The sequence below is a fragment of the Callorhinchus milii genome, unplaced genomic scaffold, assembly GCF_018977255.1.
Source record: "Callorhinchus milii isolate IMCB2004 unplaced genomic scaffold, IMCB_Cmil_1.0 Scaffold4, whole genome shotgun sequence".
In the NCBI taxonomy this organism is placed as follows: Eukaryota; Metazoa; Chordata; class Chondrichthyes; order Chimaeriformes; family Callorhinchidae; genus Callorhinchus; species Callorhinchus milii.
Window position 1 is genome coordinate 1,539,860 of NW_024704745.1, and position 13,705 is coordinate 1,553,564.

General features: G+C 49.3%; 1 protein-coding gene across 1 annotated transcript in view; it reads left to right on the plus strand.

The window, feature by feature from the left end:
• Positions 1 to 13,705, plus strand: part of dop1b (DOP1 leucine zipper like protein B) — a 57,058-nt gene that overhangs the window by 16,975 nt on the left and 26,378 nt on the right. The window contains 10 exon segments of the mRNA XM_042333982.1: positions 618 to 732; positions 1,931 to 2,045; positions 3,094 to 3,213; positions 3,742 to 3,850; positions 5,796 to 6,017; positions 6,717 to 7,434; positions 8,705 to 8,979; positions 9,547 to 9,699; positions 11,426 to 11,526; positions 13,265 to 13,455. Of these exon segments, the coding sequence (XP_042189916.1) occupies positions 618 to 732; positions 1,931 to 2,045; positions 3,094 to 3,213; positions 3,742 to 3,850; positions 5,796 to 6,017; positions 6,717 to 7,434; positions 8,705 to 8,979; positions 9,547 to 9,699; positions 11,426 to 11,526; positions 13,265 to 13,455 (2,119 nt within the window).

The window sequence follows — 13,705 nt, forward strand, 5'->3', positions numbered from 1 at the left end:
GGCTGAAAGCCACCGATGGTAGGGCGGTTGGGGCGGGGGATGTGGAGCAGACCGGAGCCAGAGGAACGGAGGGTACGGCAGGTAGGGAGGGGGATAGTAGGTCGGAGAGGATCTTGAAACGATCCTCTGGGGGATTGGAAGCCAGTGGAGGCGAGCGAGGGTGGGAGTGATGCGGTCACGAAGCCTGGTGCGGGACAGTACACGAGCCCTTTATTAAAAAGGAAACACAATTTGGTCAGTCAATCCACGACTGTTTGTGGGACGCTGCTGTGCCCAATTGGCTGCCTTGTTTCGCCCACAACGTATACAGTCAATTTCCTTTACAGTATATTCTGTGAAGCGCTTTTGAGATGTCTTGAAGACGTGATAAGGCGCTGTATCAAATGCAAGGATTATTACTATTGTTATTATTACCCAACAATAACAACTTGCATTTATATAGCGCCCTCCACTTATGTAGCATCTCAGAGCGCTTAATACCAGACTGGCCATTGGAAGGGTCAATTCTCGTGGAAGCCATTGGTAACCTATTTAATTTGTGTGCCTGCTCCTGAGATGTGTTGGATCGAGCAATAATGTTTAATCGTCTCTTTTAAGTCATGCTTTTCTGCCCACAGGCATTGATACTGACTTTGCAACAGATAAATTTCAAACCTGTTCTGGAACATGGACCTCAAGCTCACCTGAAACCCTTCCGGATTCTGATCAGTTTACTCGATAAACCTGAATTAGGTAACCCCAAGCACAGGAGATTGCATGGCTGTTACCTCCTACTGCAATGGAGTGAGCCAGCGAAAGCTGGAATAATTTGTGTTGGAAATGAACACCGCGTGGAAATGAACACAGAGCTGACTGGCTTTGATTTGCAGTCCGTTGCCTTTTATTCCAGTTCATGTCACTGTCTTAAATTTACCTTTCTGGTAAAATGAGAGGAAAAATAACGTCTTATCTATCCATCGCCCACAAAACATACAGTCAATTCATTTTACCGTATATTCTGTGAAGCGCTTTGAGACGTCTCGAAGATAATATAAGGCGCTATATCAAATGCAAGGATTATTATTATTTTATCATAAAATGGATTGTGAACTTGCATGATGGGAGGGTTAATTGAGTGGTGGCTGCGGTTTAAGTGGAAATGGGGCAAAGGACAAATATGAGATGGAGAAAGGAATATTCAATGCCATGAGAGAAGGAGTAATTATTGCTTTACCTTTGCCACCGGGCGTTAGTTAGCCAACAATTCTTGTCCTCTAGGACCTCGATTTAACTCCAGCCTGGATTAGCTTCAGCGGCTCAAAGGAAATGAAATTGGGAGCCTCAAATATTAAACTATGGTCCGTCTCCACTCGATACAACTGTTGTTTCATTGGGTGCTGGATTGGAAATGTTCACTGAGCGACCGCCAAAATATTAGTTGATGTTCAGTGGTATCTTCTGGGGCTGGCATTTAAGACACGCTTGTTAAGCAAGAACAGAGGCAGCTTTTGCTCTGCCTTTCGATAATGCTGTAAATTGCCTGACATGTGAGGGCTTGCGGAGTCCTGTAGCTTAGTGGTTAGAGCACTCGCCTTGCAATTGAGAAGACCTGGCTTTGATTCCCGGGCAGGGTGAAACCTTGGGCAAGTTTCCTTACTCCACACACGCGTCTCTGTTTACCCAGCAGTAAGTGTCAGTCGATTGGTGGATCGCTTTTCCCAGGGTAATAATCCCTTCAAAATAAATAATTATTTGATCCCTCAATCCACGACTGTTTGTGGGACACCACTGTGTGCAATTGGCTGCCGCGTTTCGCCCACAAAATACACAGACACTACACTTTACAGTATACCCCGTGAAGCGCTTTGAGACATCTCAAAGAGGTGATAAGGCGCTATATCAAATGCGAGGTTTATTATTACTTATTATTTTTAATATGATCTTTTGGCAGGCCCCGAGGTTATTGAGGATCTGCTTCTTGAAGTGATTAGAGCATTTTATTCCATCTGCAATGAGATGCTGGATTCAGATATTCGCTCGAGCAAGAATGAAAGTCTACTGATCAGGTACGGACGCTGAGCACTCCTGCTACAACAGGTTTCGTACAAGAACAACAACAATTTGTATTTATACAGTGCCCTTCACATGGGATAGTGTTCCAGTGCGCTTCACAGTGGTGTCGGGTGACACCGAGCCAGGGGGAGAGGAAGTGGGGAGAGGGGGATATTTAATTGTGGAGTCTTGTAGCGTCGTGGTTAAAGCACGCACTTGGCTCACGATCGAAAGGACCCGGGCAGTGCGAAACGTTGGGCAAGTTTCCTTACTCCACATACACACACACGCAGTAAGTAGGAACATGGTTGTTAATCGATTGATGTATCATTTTACTGAGGGTAATAATCCCTTTTTTAAAAAAAAGTAATAATAATAATTTGGTCATTCAATCCACGACTGTTTGTGGGACGCTGCTTGTGGTGCCCAATTTGCTGCCCAGTTTCGCCAACAAAATGTTCAGTCAATTCACTTTACAGTATATTCTGTGAAGCACTTTGGGTTGTCTATTTTATTATTTGAATGCCTTGATCATGATTGTGTTCAAAGACCAAGAGGTACTTTGTCATGAGTTGGACGAAACCTTAGGCAAGTTTCCTTGCTCCACACGCCTCTGTTTACCTATCAATAAGTAAGAACCCGTAGTCAGTTGATTGGTGGATCACTTTTACTGGGGTAATATTGCCTCCAAAAATAAATAAATAATAATAACAACAGTTGGGTCATTCAATCCATAACTGTTTGTGGGACGCTACTGTGTTATGCAATTGGCTGCTACATTTTGCCCACAAAAATATACAGTCAAACTCACTTTACAGTATGTTCTGTGAAGCGCTTTGAGACGCCCTGAAGATGTGATAAAGCGCTGCATCAAATGCAAGGATTCCTATTAATATTATTATTAATATTACTATTATTATTGATATTATTAATATTATGATTAATATTATCTCCTAGCAAATGTGTTTTACATTCTAAGCAACGGTAGATCGATCAGACTTGTGAAGACAACTCTTTGTTTCTTCCTCTTTCTCCACCATCCCCCTGTCCCTCCCTCTGCAGCGAAATTAAACAGAACAAAAATGCGTTGGAAGTGATAAAGACGGTGAATCTACTGATCAGCGCTTTAAGCACGGACTACCTGTGGGATTATATGACCAGACTGTTTGAAGACTGCATCAGGTAAAGCTCCTGAAAGTACAAATGTACATATTGAAAAGACTTTGGCCCCGTATCCTGTGACTCTCTGGTACATCTGCTCTCATGTCCGCTGAATAATTTAGTGGTAGCGTATTGGTTAGAGCGCTCGCCTTGCAAGCGAGAGGAGTTGAGTTCGATTCCTGGGCAGGGCGAAACCTTAGGCGAGTTTCCTCACTCCACACACACACGCGCCTCTGTTTGCCCAGCAGTAAGTAGGAACCCGGTTGTCGGTCGATTGGTGGATCGTTTTTCTGGGGGTAATAATCCCTTCAAAATTAAAAAATAAAATAAAAATAGTAATAATAATTTGGTCGCTCAATCCACGACTGTTTGTGTGAGACGCTGCTGCGCGCAATTGGCTGCTGCGTTTCGCCTACAAAATATGCATTCAATTGGCTTTACAGGATACTCTGTGAAGTGCTTTAAGACCTGATAATGCGCCATATCAAATGGAAGGATTGTTATGATTATTATAATTGCTAATTGCGGCCTTTGTTACGCCATTTACAGGGGCCGATCTCAGCCAAAAGCCCCCAAAGTGGAGGAACGTCCAAGTGAATGGCCCACTGTGCTAGAGCTGTGCTGTTTGATGGTGTTCCTTTTGGAGGTCGTTCCCCTGGTGAGTGCGACGTACTCGCAAACTTGTTCGAAGTGGCCGAGACTTTGCTGACTCCGAGCTCCCTGTTAGTTCATTTCCCGTTCGCTGATCTGCCCGCGTGGTGATCGCCAGCACCTACATTGCACGGTTATCAATAGCTTCCTTCTTGGGTCACGTTGTCACCGGGAAACCCTGTTGACTTAAGGATTTGCAGTAACAGAAATGCCACTCAACTAAAGGTGCTTCCTCTTCACAGGCTCTCCTTGGAGCTCAACTATATCCGAGGTGACATGCCTGGCAAACGGAATGTCGGAATCCAGCCCTCTGCGGTTGTCTCGGTAGCTCAGGCTCATTTTTTTGTGTTTTTTTTTAAAAAAACACGCGTTTGCTTAAAAGTTATCATTCCTGTTGCGTCCTGAAACATTTCTGAAGCTACTTTATTGAATCGTTTGAAAAACGATCACATTTTTTATTTGAGGGCTGCTGTTTTGCTGAGGAAACCACAAGGAGCAAACAGAAACAATTTGCACCTGTTGTGTAAGCGGCCTTCAGGCAGAGGTGGCGGTCTCAGAGTACTTGAGGGTGGTGTTTGACACCCCCTCCCCCCGCCCCCCCAAGCCGGGGAGAAAGGGAAGAGGAAAGTCTTCAGGTCTGATCAACGAGGGGGGGGCAAGATGGAGGGATCGAGTCGAGGAGAGCAATTTGATATGATTATTTGATTTGTATTCCAGTGGCAGACTGACTTTATTATTTTTGGAGTGGGGGGAGGCTTGGGTGGAGGTCCTTTTTTTGGGCGTGTCTTATGAAAAAATGCGTCTTATGTAGCTCAGTGGTTAGAGCGCTCGCCTCACAAGCGAGCGACCCTGGGTTTGATTCCCAGGCAGGGAGAAACGTTGGGCAAGTTTTCTTGCTCCACACACACGCCTCTGTTCCCCGGCAATAAGTAGGAACCCAGTTGTTAGTCGATGGCGGATCGCTTTTCCTGGGGTAATAATTCCTTCCAAAAAAAATAATAATAAATAGGTCACTTAATCCACAACTGTTTGTGGGACGCTGCTGTGCGCAATTGGCTGCCGCATTTGGCCCACAAAATATACAGTCAATTCACTTTATAGTATATCCTGAGAAGTGCTTTGAGACGTCTCGAAGACGCGATAAGGCGCTATATCAAATGAAAGGCTTATTATTATCTCTACTGCTGAGATTTCAATGCGCGGCGATTCGCGGGCACAACCCCTCAGACTTGTTGGATGTGCTGTCATTCGTGTATTTCATTCCCTTTCTCTGTTTCTTTTTGCATTGTTTTACCCCCTGGATCTGTCTTCAGAAGGTATGACCAACTTGCCATGATTTTTCTTAATGTCCGTTCCCGATGTATATTGCAGTGCTGTTACGAAACCAGATTCACATCATAGCGGCCTCACTTTCGGGTCCCAAAGCCCGAGATTCCCTGACTCACTCGCCTGCCCCCTGTCGAGGTACAATGCATTTCCCACCTTATTTCAGTGCGTTCCTCTTGAAGTCAAAACGGTTGATGAGGCTCAAAGTGACGTGCGCTGACTGAATGACTGGGAGCATGAAGTCTTCACTCTTTACAAAGCTATCCGATTTGGTTTGCTTGTTGATGATGTTGTTTGCCATCAGCTTCTCTGACTCCACCCTCTGGAACTCCATCCCCCAGTTCCTCCACTTCGCACTCCTCCCTTGCCTCCTTCAAGATCCGTCTCAAGACCCTCTTCTTCGACCGTGTGCCTTCGGACACCCTCCAACCCCTAAACTCCCACCGTACACCTCTTCCTGATCCCAACCACCAGTTCGGGTGCGGCTCTCAGACTGCCCAGCGCTTTGGGATGTCCTCCTGACGTGATGAGGCGCTGTATCAAATGCAAGGATTGTCTATCAGCGCTCGGTTTGCAAAAGGATGATATTTGCTAACAGAAGGAACCTTTTGATCCATCACCTTCAGGAACTCTGCTCCGAAATTCAGACCCAGTTCCTCCCACAAATGCTGCATCACATGGTCGACTGTTTGGTAGAGAACATGGAGAGCCTCGGACCCACAGAACTTACCACAAGCCTGAGAACCTGCTACAAGATACTCAGCAAGATTCAGCTGCCCGCCCCCTTCATGGATGAGGAGCTGCAGGTCAACGGCGAAACCGAAATAGATGGTGGAAAAACGGCTGAGGTAAGTGTTTGTGTGTCTGTCTGTGGTGTGTCTGTGTGGTGTGTGTTTGTGTGGTGCGTGTGCATGTGTGCTTCTGTGTGTGTGGTGTGTGTTTGTGTGGTGTGTGTGTGTCATGTATGTGTGTGGTGTGTGTGATGTGTGTTTGGGGAGGGGAAGAACAGAACATAGATGAAATGTCACAATAAAGCCTGGCAGATCAGTGGCATTGCTTATGAAGCTGTCCGGAGAAGGAGGGAAGATAATTGGTGGATTTAACAGCACAGACCCATGAAGTCCTGTAGCACTTGCCTCGCAGGAGAGAGGACCCGGGTTCGATTCTCAGACAGGGACAAAACCTTAGGCAAGTTTCCTTATTACCCCACACGCCCTCGTTTAACCAACAGTAAGTAGGAACCCAGTTGTTGGTCGATTGGCAGATCGCTTTCCCGGGAGTAATAATCCCTTAAAAACTATACTTTTTGTGAACAGGATCATTATTATTATTATTATTATTCGGCTTTTATCAGAGCTTGTTGAATTCTGGTAAATAATATCAGCTGTGCCCAATTGGCTGCCACGATTGGCCCCCAAAATACACAGTCACTACACTTTACGGTATATTCTGCGAAGTGCTTTGAGACGTCTCGAAGGTGTGACGAGGCGCCTTGTCAAATACGAGGAATATTATTATTATTATTAATATTGGCCAAACCCTCTCAGATCCCCTTGAAGGAGAACAGTGAGACGGGGTCCGAGACTGAGCCCAGCCCGGAAGAGCGAACTGGGAGGATTGGGATCTTCCCTTCGCTCCGATCGGAAGACAGCGGGATTGGGCTGAGCGTGATGGGGCAGGAGAGGTCGCACAGTCGCCCGGACCCCAGAGTCAGCGACGTCTGGAAGAGCAACGGGAGCGTTCAGGCTACCGTCCGGAACATCCAACAGCTGTTGGCCCATTTTACCTTGAAGCACTTCTTCGGGACCGATTGCCAGCACCCCAGGCCGGGCGAGGACGGCGGGGGCTTGTCGGCGGGGGCGGGAGGGTTAACGGGCAGAGCCGCGGGGGACGGGAAGGACGTCAAGAAGCAGGTCACCGTGCCGCAGTTCAAGCAGATGCTGTCGGATTTCTTCACCGTCCGGGCGCAGACGTTCAAGCAGCAGCAACAGCTGAAGAAGAAGATCCAAGAGCAGCAGCTTCAGCCGGTGGTGTTGTCGCCAGGCCCTGGAGAGCAGAGGAGTGGGAGAGTGGGGAAGGAGGGGGAGGAGGAGGAGGGGCACTGGGACGTGGACCGGGTGCTACAGGAGGTGGAGGAGGTGAGCGAGGATTGCAGACTGGCCTTCGCTGCAACCTGTCAGCTCCTCTTGGAGTGCGCCAGTTTCCCCGTCTACTTGTCCTGCGAGGAGATCGACGCCTTCTGCTCCTCCGCCTTCAGTAACGTGGGTAAGCTGCCAACAACAACAACAACTTACATTTATACAGCTCCTCTTCACGCAGTGTAGTGTCCCAGAGCGCTTACAACTGCTATACACAGTGTTAAGGCGTTCCGGGAAGCTACCCCATGTGAAGGGCGCTATACAACAACAACAAATTACATTTGCACAGCGCCTTTCACGTCAGGAGGACATCCCAAGGTCCTGAACAGTCAGGGATTCACAACTGAGCTGTGGGTTGGGATCAGGAGGGGGTGGAGGACCTGGCACATAAGGGGGTAGGTGGGTGACCAAAGCCACGGTCGAAGAGGAGGGTCTTGAGACGGGTCTTCAAAGAGGCAAGGGAGGGGATGAGGCAGAAGGACTGTGGGATGGAGTTCCAGAGGGTGGGGTCCAGAGAGGCTGAAAGCCTGACCGTCAAAAAGTGGGGCGGGAAGTGTGGGGGATGTGAAGCAGTCCGAGCGGTGGGCGCGGAGAGGCTGTTGTGGGGTTAGGAGGTCGGAAGGTAAGGGGGAGCAAGAAGTGAGAGGGCTTTGAAGGTTAGAACGAGGGTTTTGTACTCGATTCTTTGAGGGATGGGGAGCCAGTGAAGCCAGGCCAGAACAGGGGGCGATTGGTTCGCGGAGACTGTTGTGGGAGAGGACACGAGCTGCAGAGTTTTGAACAATCTGTCAGCTTGTGCGAGGGAAGAGTTGGGAAGTCCAGCGAGCTACGCAGTTGGCGTAGTCAAGCCCGAGTTGTCTCGAAGCACTTCACAGAATATACTGTAAAGTGGAGTGACTGTATTTCGAGGGCCGAACGCGGCAGCAGATTGTGCACAGCAGCGTCCCGCAAATAAATTTATTCATTTGTTTTGGGAGGGAATATCGTCCCCGTCGAGTGGTGAAACTCAATTTACAGCATATTCTGTGACGTCACAAAGACGTGATATCAACACTAACAACTTGCATTTACACAGCGCCCCCCACTCCCCTCACGCAGGGTAGGGTCCCAGAGCGCTCGATGCCGAGCACGATGCCGAGCCAGGGGAAGGAGAGGGGGAGGTCACCCTAGGCACGGTCGAAGAGGAAGGTCTTCAGGCGCGACCTGAAGGTGGGGAAGGAAGGGACAAGGTGGAGGGATAGAGGAAGTGTGCTCCAGAGTTTCGGGGCGTAGCGGCTGAAAGTGCGGCCAACGACGGTGGAACGGAGGGAACGAGGGACAAACAGGAGGCTGGGGACGGAGCAAGGATTCTTATTATTGTTATCTCTGATGGGAGGACTTCTGCTTCGATCCTCCAGGCAACGGTGATGGCAGCTTGCCCCTGTGGCTCAAGTCCTTGATGACTCTGTCTTGCTGCATCAGTGATTGTCACGTGCAGAATGTGGCCACCTCCACTTTGCTGGAGATCATCACTCGGTCTCAGTCGCTGGAACTCGTCCTCGAAGACAAAGTGAGAAGGTACAAGATCTCCGGGCACAACAACCCTTTCCTGGGCAAGCTGCAGATGATGACTGTCCCCCCCATCCCTCCAGCCACACTCAAGCTCATGGCAGAGAAAACCAACTTCTATCAGGTCAGTTTCAGTCCATCTTACCTTTTGAACTGTTTGTGATTGTGGATAAAGGAGAGTGTGTTTGTGTGTGTGTGTGGGGGGGGGGGGAGGGAAGACACAAAACAGCTGTGTTTTTGGGGGTCTTTGTATTTTCTGATAAGTTGATGGCTCCTCATTTATGATTGTTAAAAGGAGTTTATTACACAAATGAAGATAAGGCGAAATCTTAGGCAAGTTTCCTTACTCCACACACACCCTCTGTTTACCCAGCAGTAAGTAGGAACCCAGTTGTTAGCCGATTAATAATCCCTTCAAAATTAAATACTTTTAAAAAAAATAATAATTTGGTCACTTCAATCCACAGCTGTTTGTGGGAACCCTACTATGCGCAATTGGCTGCCGTGTTTCGCCCACAAAATATACAGTCAATTCACTTGACACTACACGTGAAGCGCTTTGAGACGTCTCGAAGACGTGATAAGGCGCTGTATCAAATGCAAGGATTATTATTGTTATTATTAAATGTCCACGACTGACTTTAAAGACTTTTTTTTTTAACCTTCAACGTCCTGTCATGTTCAAATGCAGAGGGTCTCCCACGTTCTGTGGAACCAGCTTAATAAGGAGAGCAGAGAGCATCACGTCACCTGTGTGGAGCTCTTCTATAAACTACACTGCCTGGCCCCTTCTGCCAACATTTGTGAGGACATCATTTGCCAGTCCTTGCTTCACAGAGATAAGGTAAGTTTCACTGTCTTTTGACCATTCAACAACAACACAATATAAAATTACATTTGTACGACGCCTTTCACGTCGTGAGGATGTCCCAAGGCTCTGGACAGTCAGCGATTTGGACCCGAGCTGGGTGGGAGTAGGGATTGGGGTAAGGGAGGGTGGAGGGCAGGAAGGGTAGCCAAAAGAACGGTCAAAGATGAGGGATCTTGAGACAGGCCTTGAAGGAGGCAAGGGAGGGGGAGAGGCGAAGGGACTGTGAGATGGAGTTCCAAGGGGTGGGGAAGGAGAGGCTGAAGGCCAGATCGCTGATGGTGGGACGGGACGGGCGGCGGAAGTGGAGCAGGCCGAGTGGAGGGAGCGGACATGTTGATAAAGGATTATCAGGTCACAGAGTTGAACGACAACAACAACTTGCATTTACACAATGCTCCTCACAAAAGGTAGTCTCCTGGAGCGCTTGACAATGGCGGAGCACGACTCCAAATCGGGGGGAGGGGGAGGTGACCGTAAGCACGGTTGAAGAGGAAGGTCTTCAGGCGCGACCTGAAGATGAGGAAGGAAGGGGCAAGGCAGAGGGGTAGAGAAGAGTGTTCCTGAGATTCGGGGCGTAGTGGCTGATAGAGCGGCTAATGGTGGTGGGACGGAGGCCACGAGGGACAAGCAGGAGGCCGGAGCCAGTTGAGCAGAGGCAGAGGTGTGTGGGTTGGGGGGTAAGCTGGTCAGAGAGGTTGAGGTTGAGAGGTGCCAGGGCCTGAAAGGATTTGAAGACGAGTTTGAGGATCTTGAAACTGATCCGTTCGGTGATGGCTAGAACCCATTGAGTAACTGAACCTTTGAAGTCACTTCAAGCTCTTTCTGATTGCAGCTCTAACACAAACAAACCTGCCTTGTGATTTTTTTTCAACGTGTGATTATTTACCTGGAGATCATGTAGCGGGGGGGTGGGGGTGGAGTGGGGGAAGGGAGGGGAAGGGAGGAGGTTGGGTGAAGAAGAAGCCGGGAGGGGGAGAGGTAAAGGGATTCATTTGGGGAGAGTTCCTCGTGGCTGAGGTCGATCACCCACCCCCAGCTTGGGTGCAAACAACAACAACACCTTGCGTCCCCTCACTCACCCAGGGTAGCGTCCCAGAGCGCTTGTCAGTGGTGGAGCGCGACGCAGAGCCGGGAATAGGGGGGGGGAGATGGTCGAGTAAGAAGGTCTTTAGACATGACCCGAAGATGGGGAAGGAAGGGACAAGGCTGAGGGCCAGACGGAGAGTGTTTCAGCGTTTCGGGGCGTAGCGGCTGAAAGCGCGGCCACCGATGGTGGAAGGGTGGGCACGAGGGACAAGCAGGAGGCCGGAGCTGGTTGAGCGGAGGCAGTGGGTTGGGGTTTGGGAGGCGGTAAGCAGGATGGAGAGGATGGGAGGTGCCAGGGCGTGAAGGGATTTGAAAACGAGTGTGAGAGGATCTTGAAATCGATCCGTTCGGCGATAGGGAGCCAGTGGAGCCTGGCGAGGGCTGGGGTGATAGGGGCGGAGTTTAGTGCGGGTGAGTATGTGGGCGGTGGAGTTTTGGATCAGCCGGATCTCGTGCACGGCGGAGCTGGGAAGACCGAAAAGAGGGCAGACCCCACATCAGTGCCTCGGGACATTCTCCCGACACGAAAGTGGCGTAAAATAAGATTCAGTGCATCCCAGGTGTGACCCTCCACAAGGATTGTGTATTGACTTATTATTTTCCCCATCTCAAGGCGACAAGGCTGGAGACTCTCTTCAGGTTCTCGGTGCTGTGGCATTTTACCCGGGACATTCAGGGCGACAGAACCTCCTTCTGCGCCCGCTCGTTTGACAGGTACTTGTTTTTTTTGCTCTGACACGTGCGGAAACCCATCACCGTGTTTAAGAGTCTCCAAACCAAACTGGGAATTCCATGCCTCCCACTTACACATGGAAATCCCAGAGGTTGTTGGAATGGAAGGCACTCTCTCTCTCTCTCTCTCTCTCTCTCTTCCTGGAGGGACACATCCCGCTTACCTAATTCCGGAGAGTATTAGGTTCAGGTTGGCAAGAGCCAAGGCTTGGGGTGGGGGGAGCCCAGAGTGTGCGTTGGGGTAACTGCTGGAGTCTAACCCGTTAAAACCACAGAGCTTGCCATTCATTGCACTGTCTGAGTAGCTCTTCCTACCTGCGCTTAACATGCACCTACAGTGCGCAGGAAGTAACTGGCAACAACCTCACCACAAGGAAGTCCGCCCAAGTGAGTAAAAACATTTTTATTTTATACTAATAAAGACAAAATGTCTATCTGTGTGGCTGTCCGCCAATAACGCGATAACCGATTAACGTGATTTATACCTCATCGGAAAGGACTGGGGGAGTGTCATGGGCATATTTTTTGTGTGGGCATCTCCTATTATTGATGAGCTATGACCTGAACAAGCTCATCACACATGTATGGCAGTTTTGCTTAAGGAGTACACACAGTGTTCATGGCGTGTTAAATGGTTTGTGACTCTGCAGCTCATGTACTGTCCAGCACCAGGCTTCGCGACCACATCACTCCCACCCTCGCTCGCCTCCACTGGCTTCACATCCCCCAGAAGATCGAATTCAAGATCCTCATCCTCACCTACAAGGCCATTCACGGCCTTGCTCCCTCCTACCTCTCTGACCTACTATCCCCCTACTTGCCTGCCCGTACCCTCCGTTCCTCTGGCTCCGGTCTGCTCCACATCCCCCGCCCCAACCGCCCTAGCATCAGTGGCCGGGCCTTCAGCCTCAGCCCCGAGGCTCTGGAACTCCATCCCCCAGTGCCTTCGCCGCCTCCTCCCTTTCCTCCTTCAAGGCCGGTCTCAAGACCTTTCTCTTTGACCGTGCCTTCAGCTCCCCTCTCGACTCTCTACCCCCTCCTCGCTCCCTCCCTTCCCTCCCCTCACCCTGACCATTTCCCCCACTGCTCGGGTCCCGATCCAACTGTCCAGCGCCTTGGGACGTCCTCCCGACGTGAAAGGCGCTCTATAAATGCAATCTTGTTGTTGTTGTTGTGCATCACGGAAATCTACATTCCATATTGGATCGTTTGGTGGCAAGCGTGGCTGCAGTGGGTACAGCTGGTATTAATTGTAGCGTAGTGGTTAGAGCATTTGCCTCACAAGCGAGAGGATCTGGGTTTGATTCCCGGCCCGGGAGGGCGAAACCTTAGGCAAGTTTCCTGACTCAACACTCAGGCCTCTGTTTACCTAGCAGTAAGTAGGAAACAATTTGTTAGTCGATTGGCGGATCGCTTTCTGGGGGTAATAATCCCTCCAATCTACTACTACTACTAATAATAATAATTTGGTCACTCAATCTGTTTGTGGGACATCGCCAACAAAACACACAATCACTACACTTTACAGTGTATCCTGTGAAGTGCTTTAAGACGTCTTGAAGACATGATAAGGCTCTGTATCAAATGCAAGCATTATTATCATTGTTATTATTTTTATGCGCTTGGTTATGAACTGGGCTCGAGACGTTGGGCCCAGATATGCTCTCGTACTCAGCGGGTTGCACTGTATGATAACTCTTTGCTTCCTCCTGGTGTCCAGGTGTCTGTTTGTGGTGCTGGATAGCCTGAACTGTTCAGACGGGGCAATTGGTGTCGCAGCGCAGGGCTGGCTTGTCAGGGCGCTGTCTCTCAACGACGTCGCTCGAATTCTCGAACCCGTTTTGCTGCTGCTCCTCAACCCAAAGACCCAGCGCACCACCATCCAGTGCCTGAAAAAGAAAGTAATTGGAGGTAATCGTCAACTGCACTCTTGGGCTTGTGTGTTGGTGTGTGTGTGTGTTATAAAGTCAGGCCTCCATATCAAATCAACAAAACAATTAAGACAAAATAATAATAATCCTTGCACTTGATATAGCGCCTTATCACGTCTTCGAGACGTCTCAAAGCGCTTCGCAGGTTATACTGTAAAGTGAACTGACTTTCATTTATATTTTGTGGGCCAAACGTGGCAGCCAATTGCGCACACATCCATGACCCACAA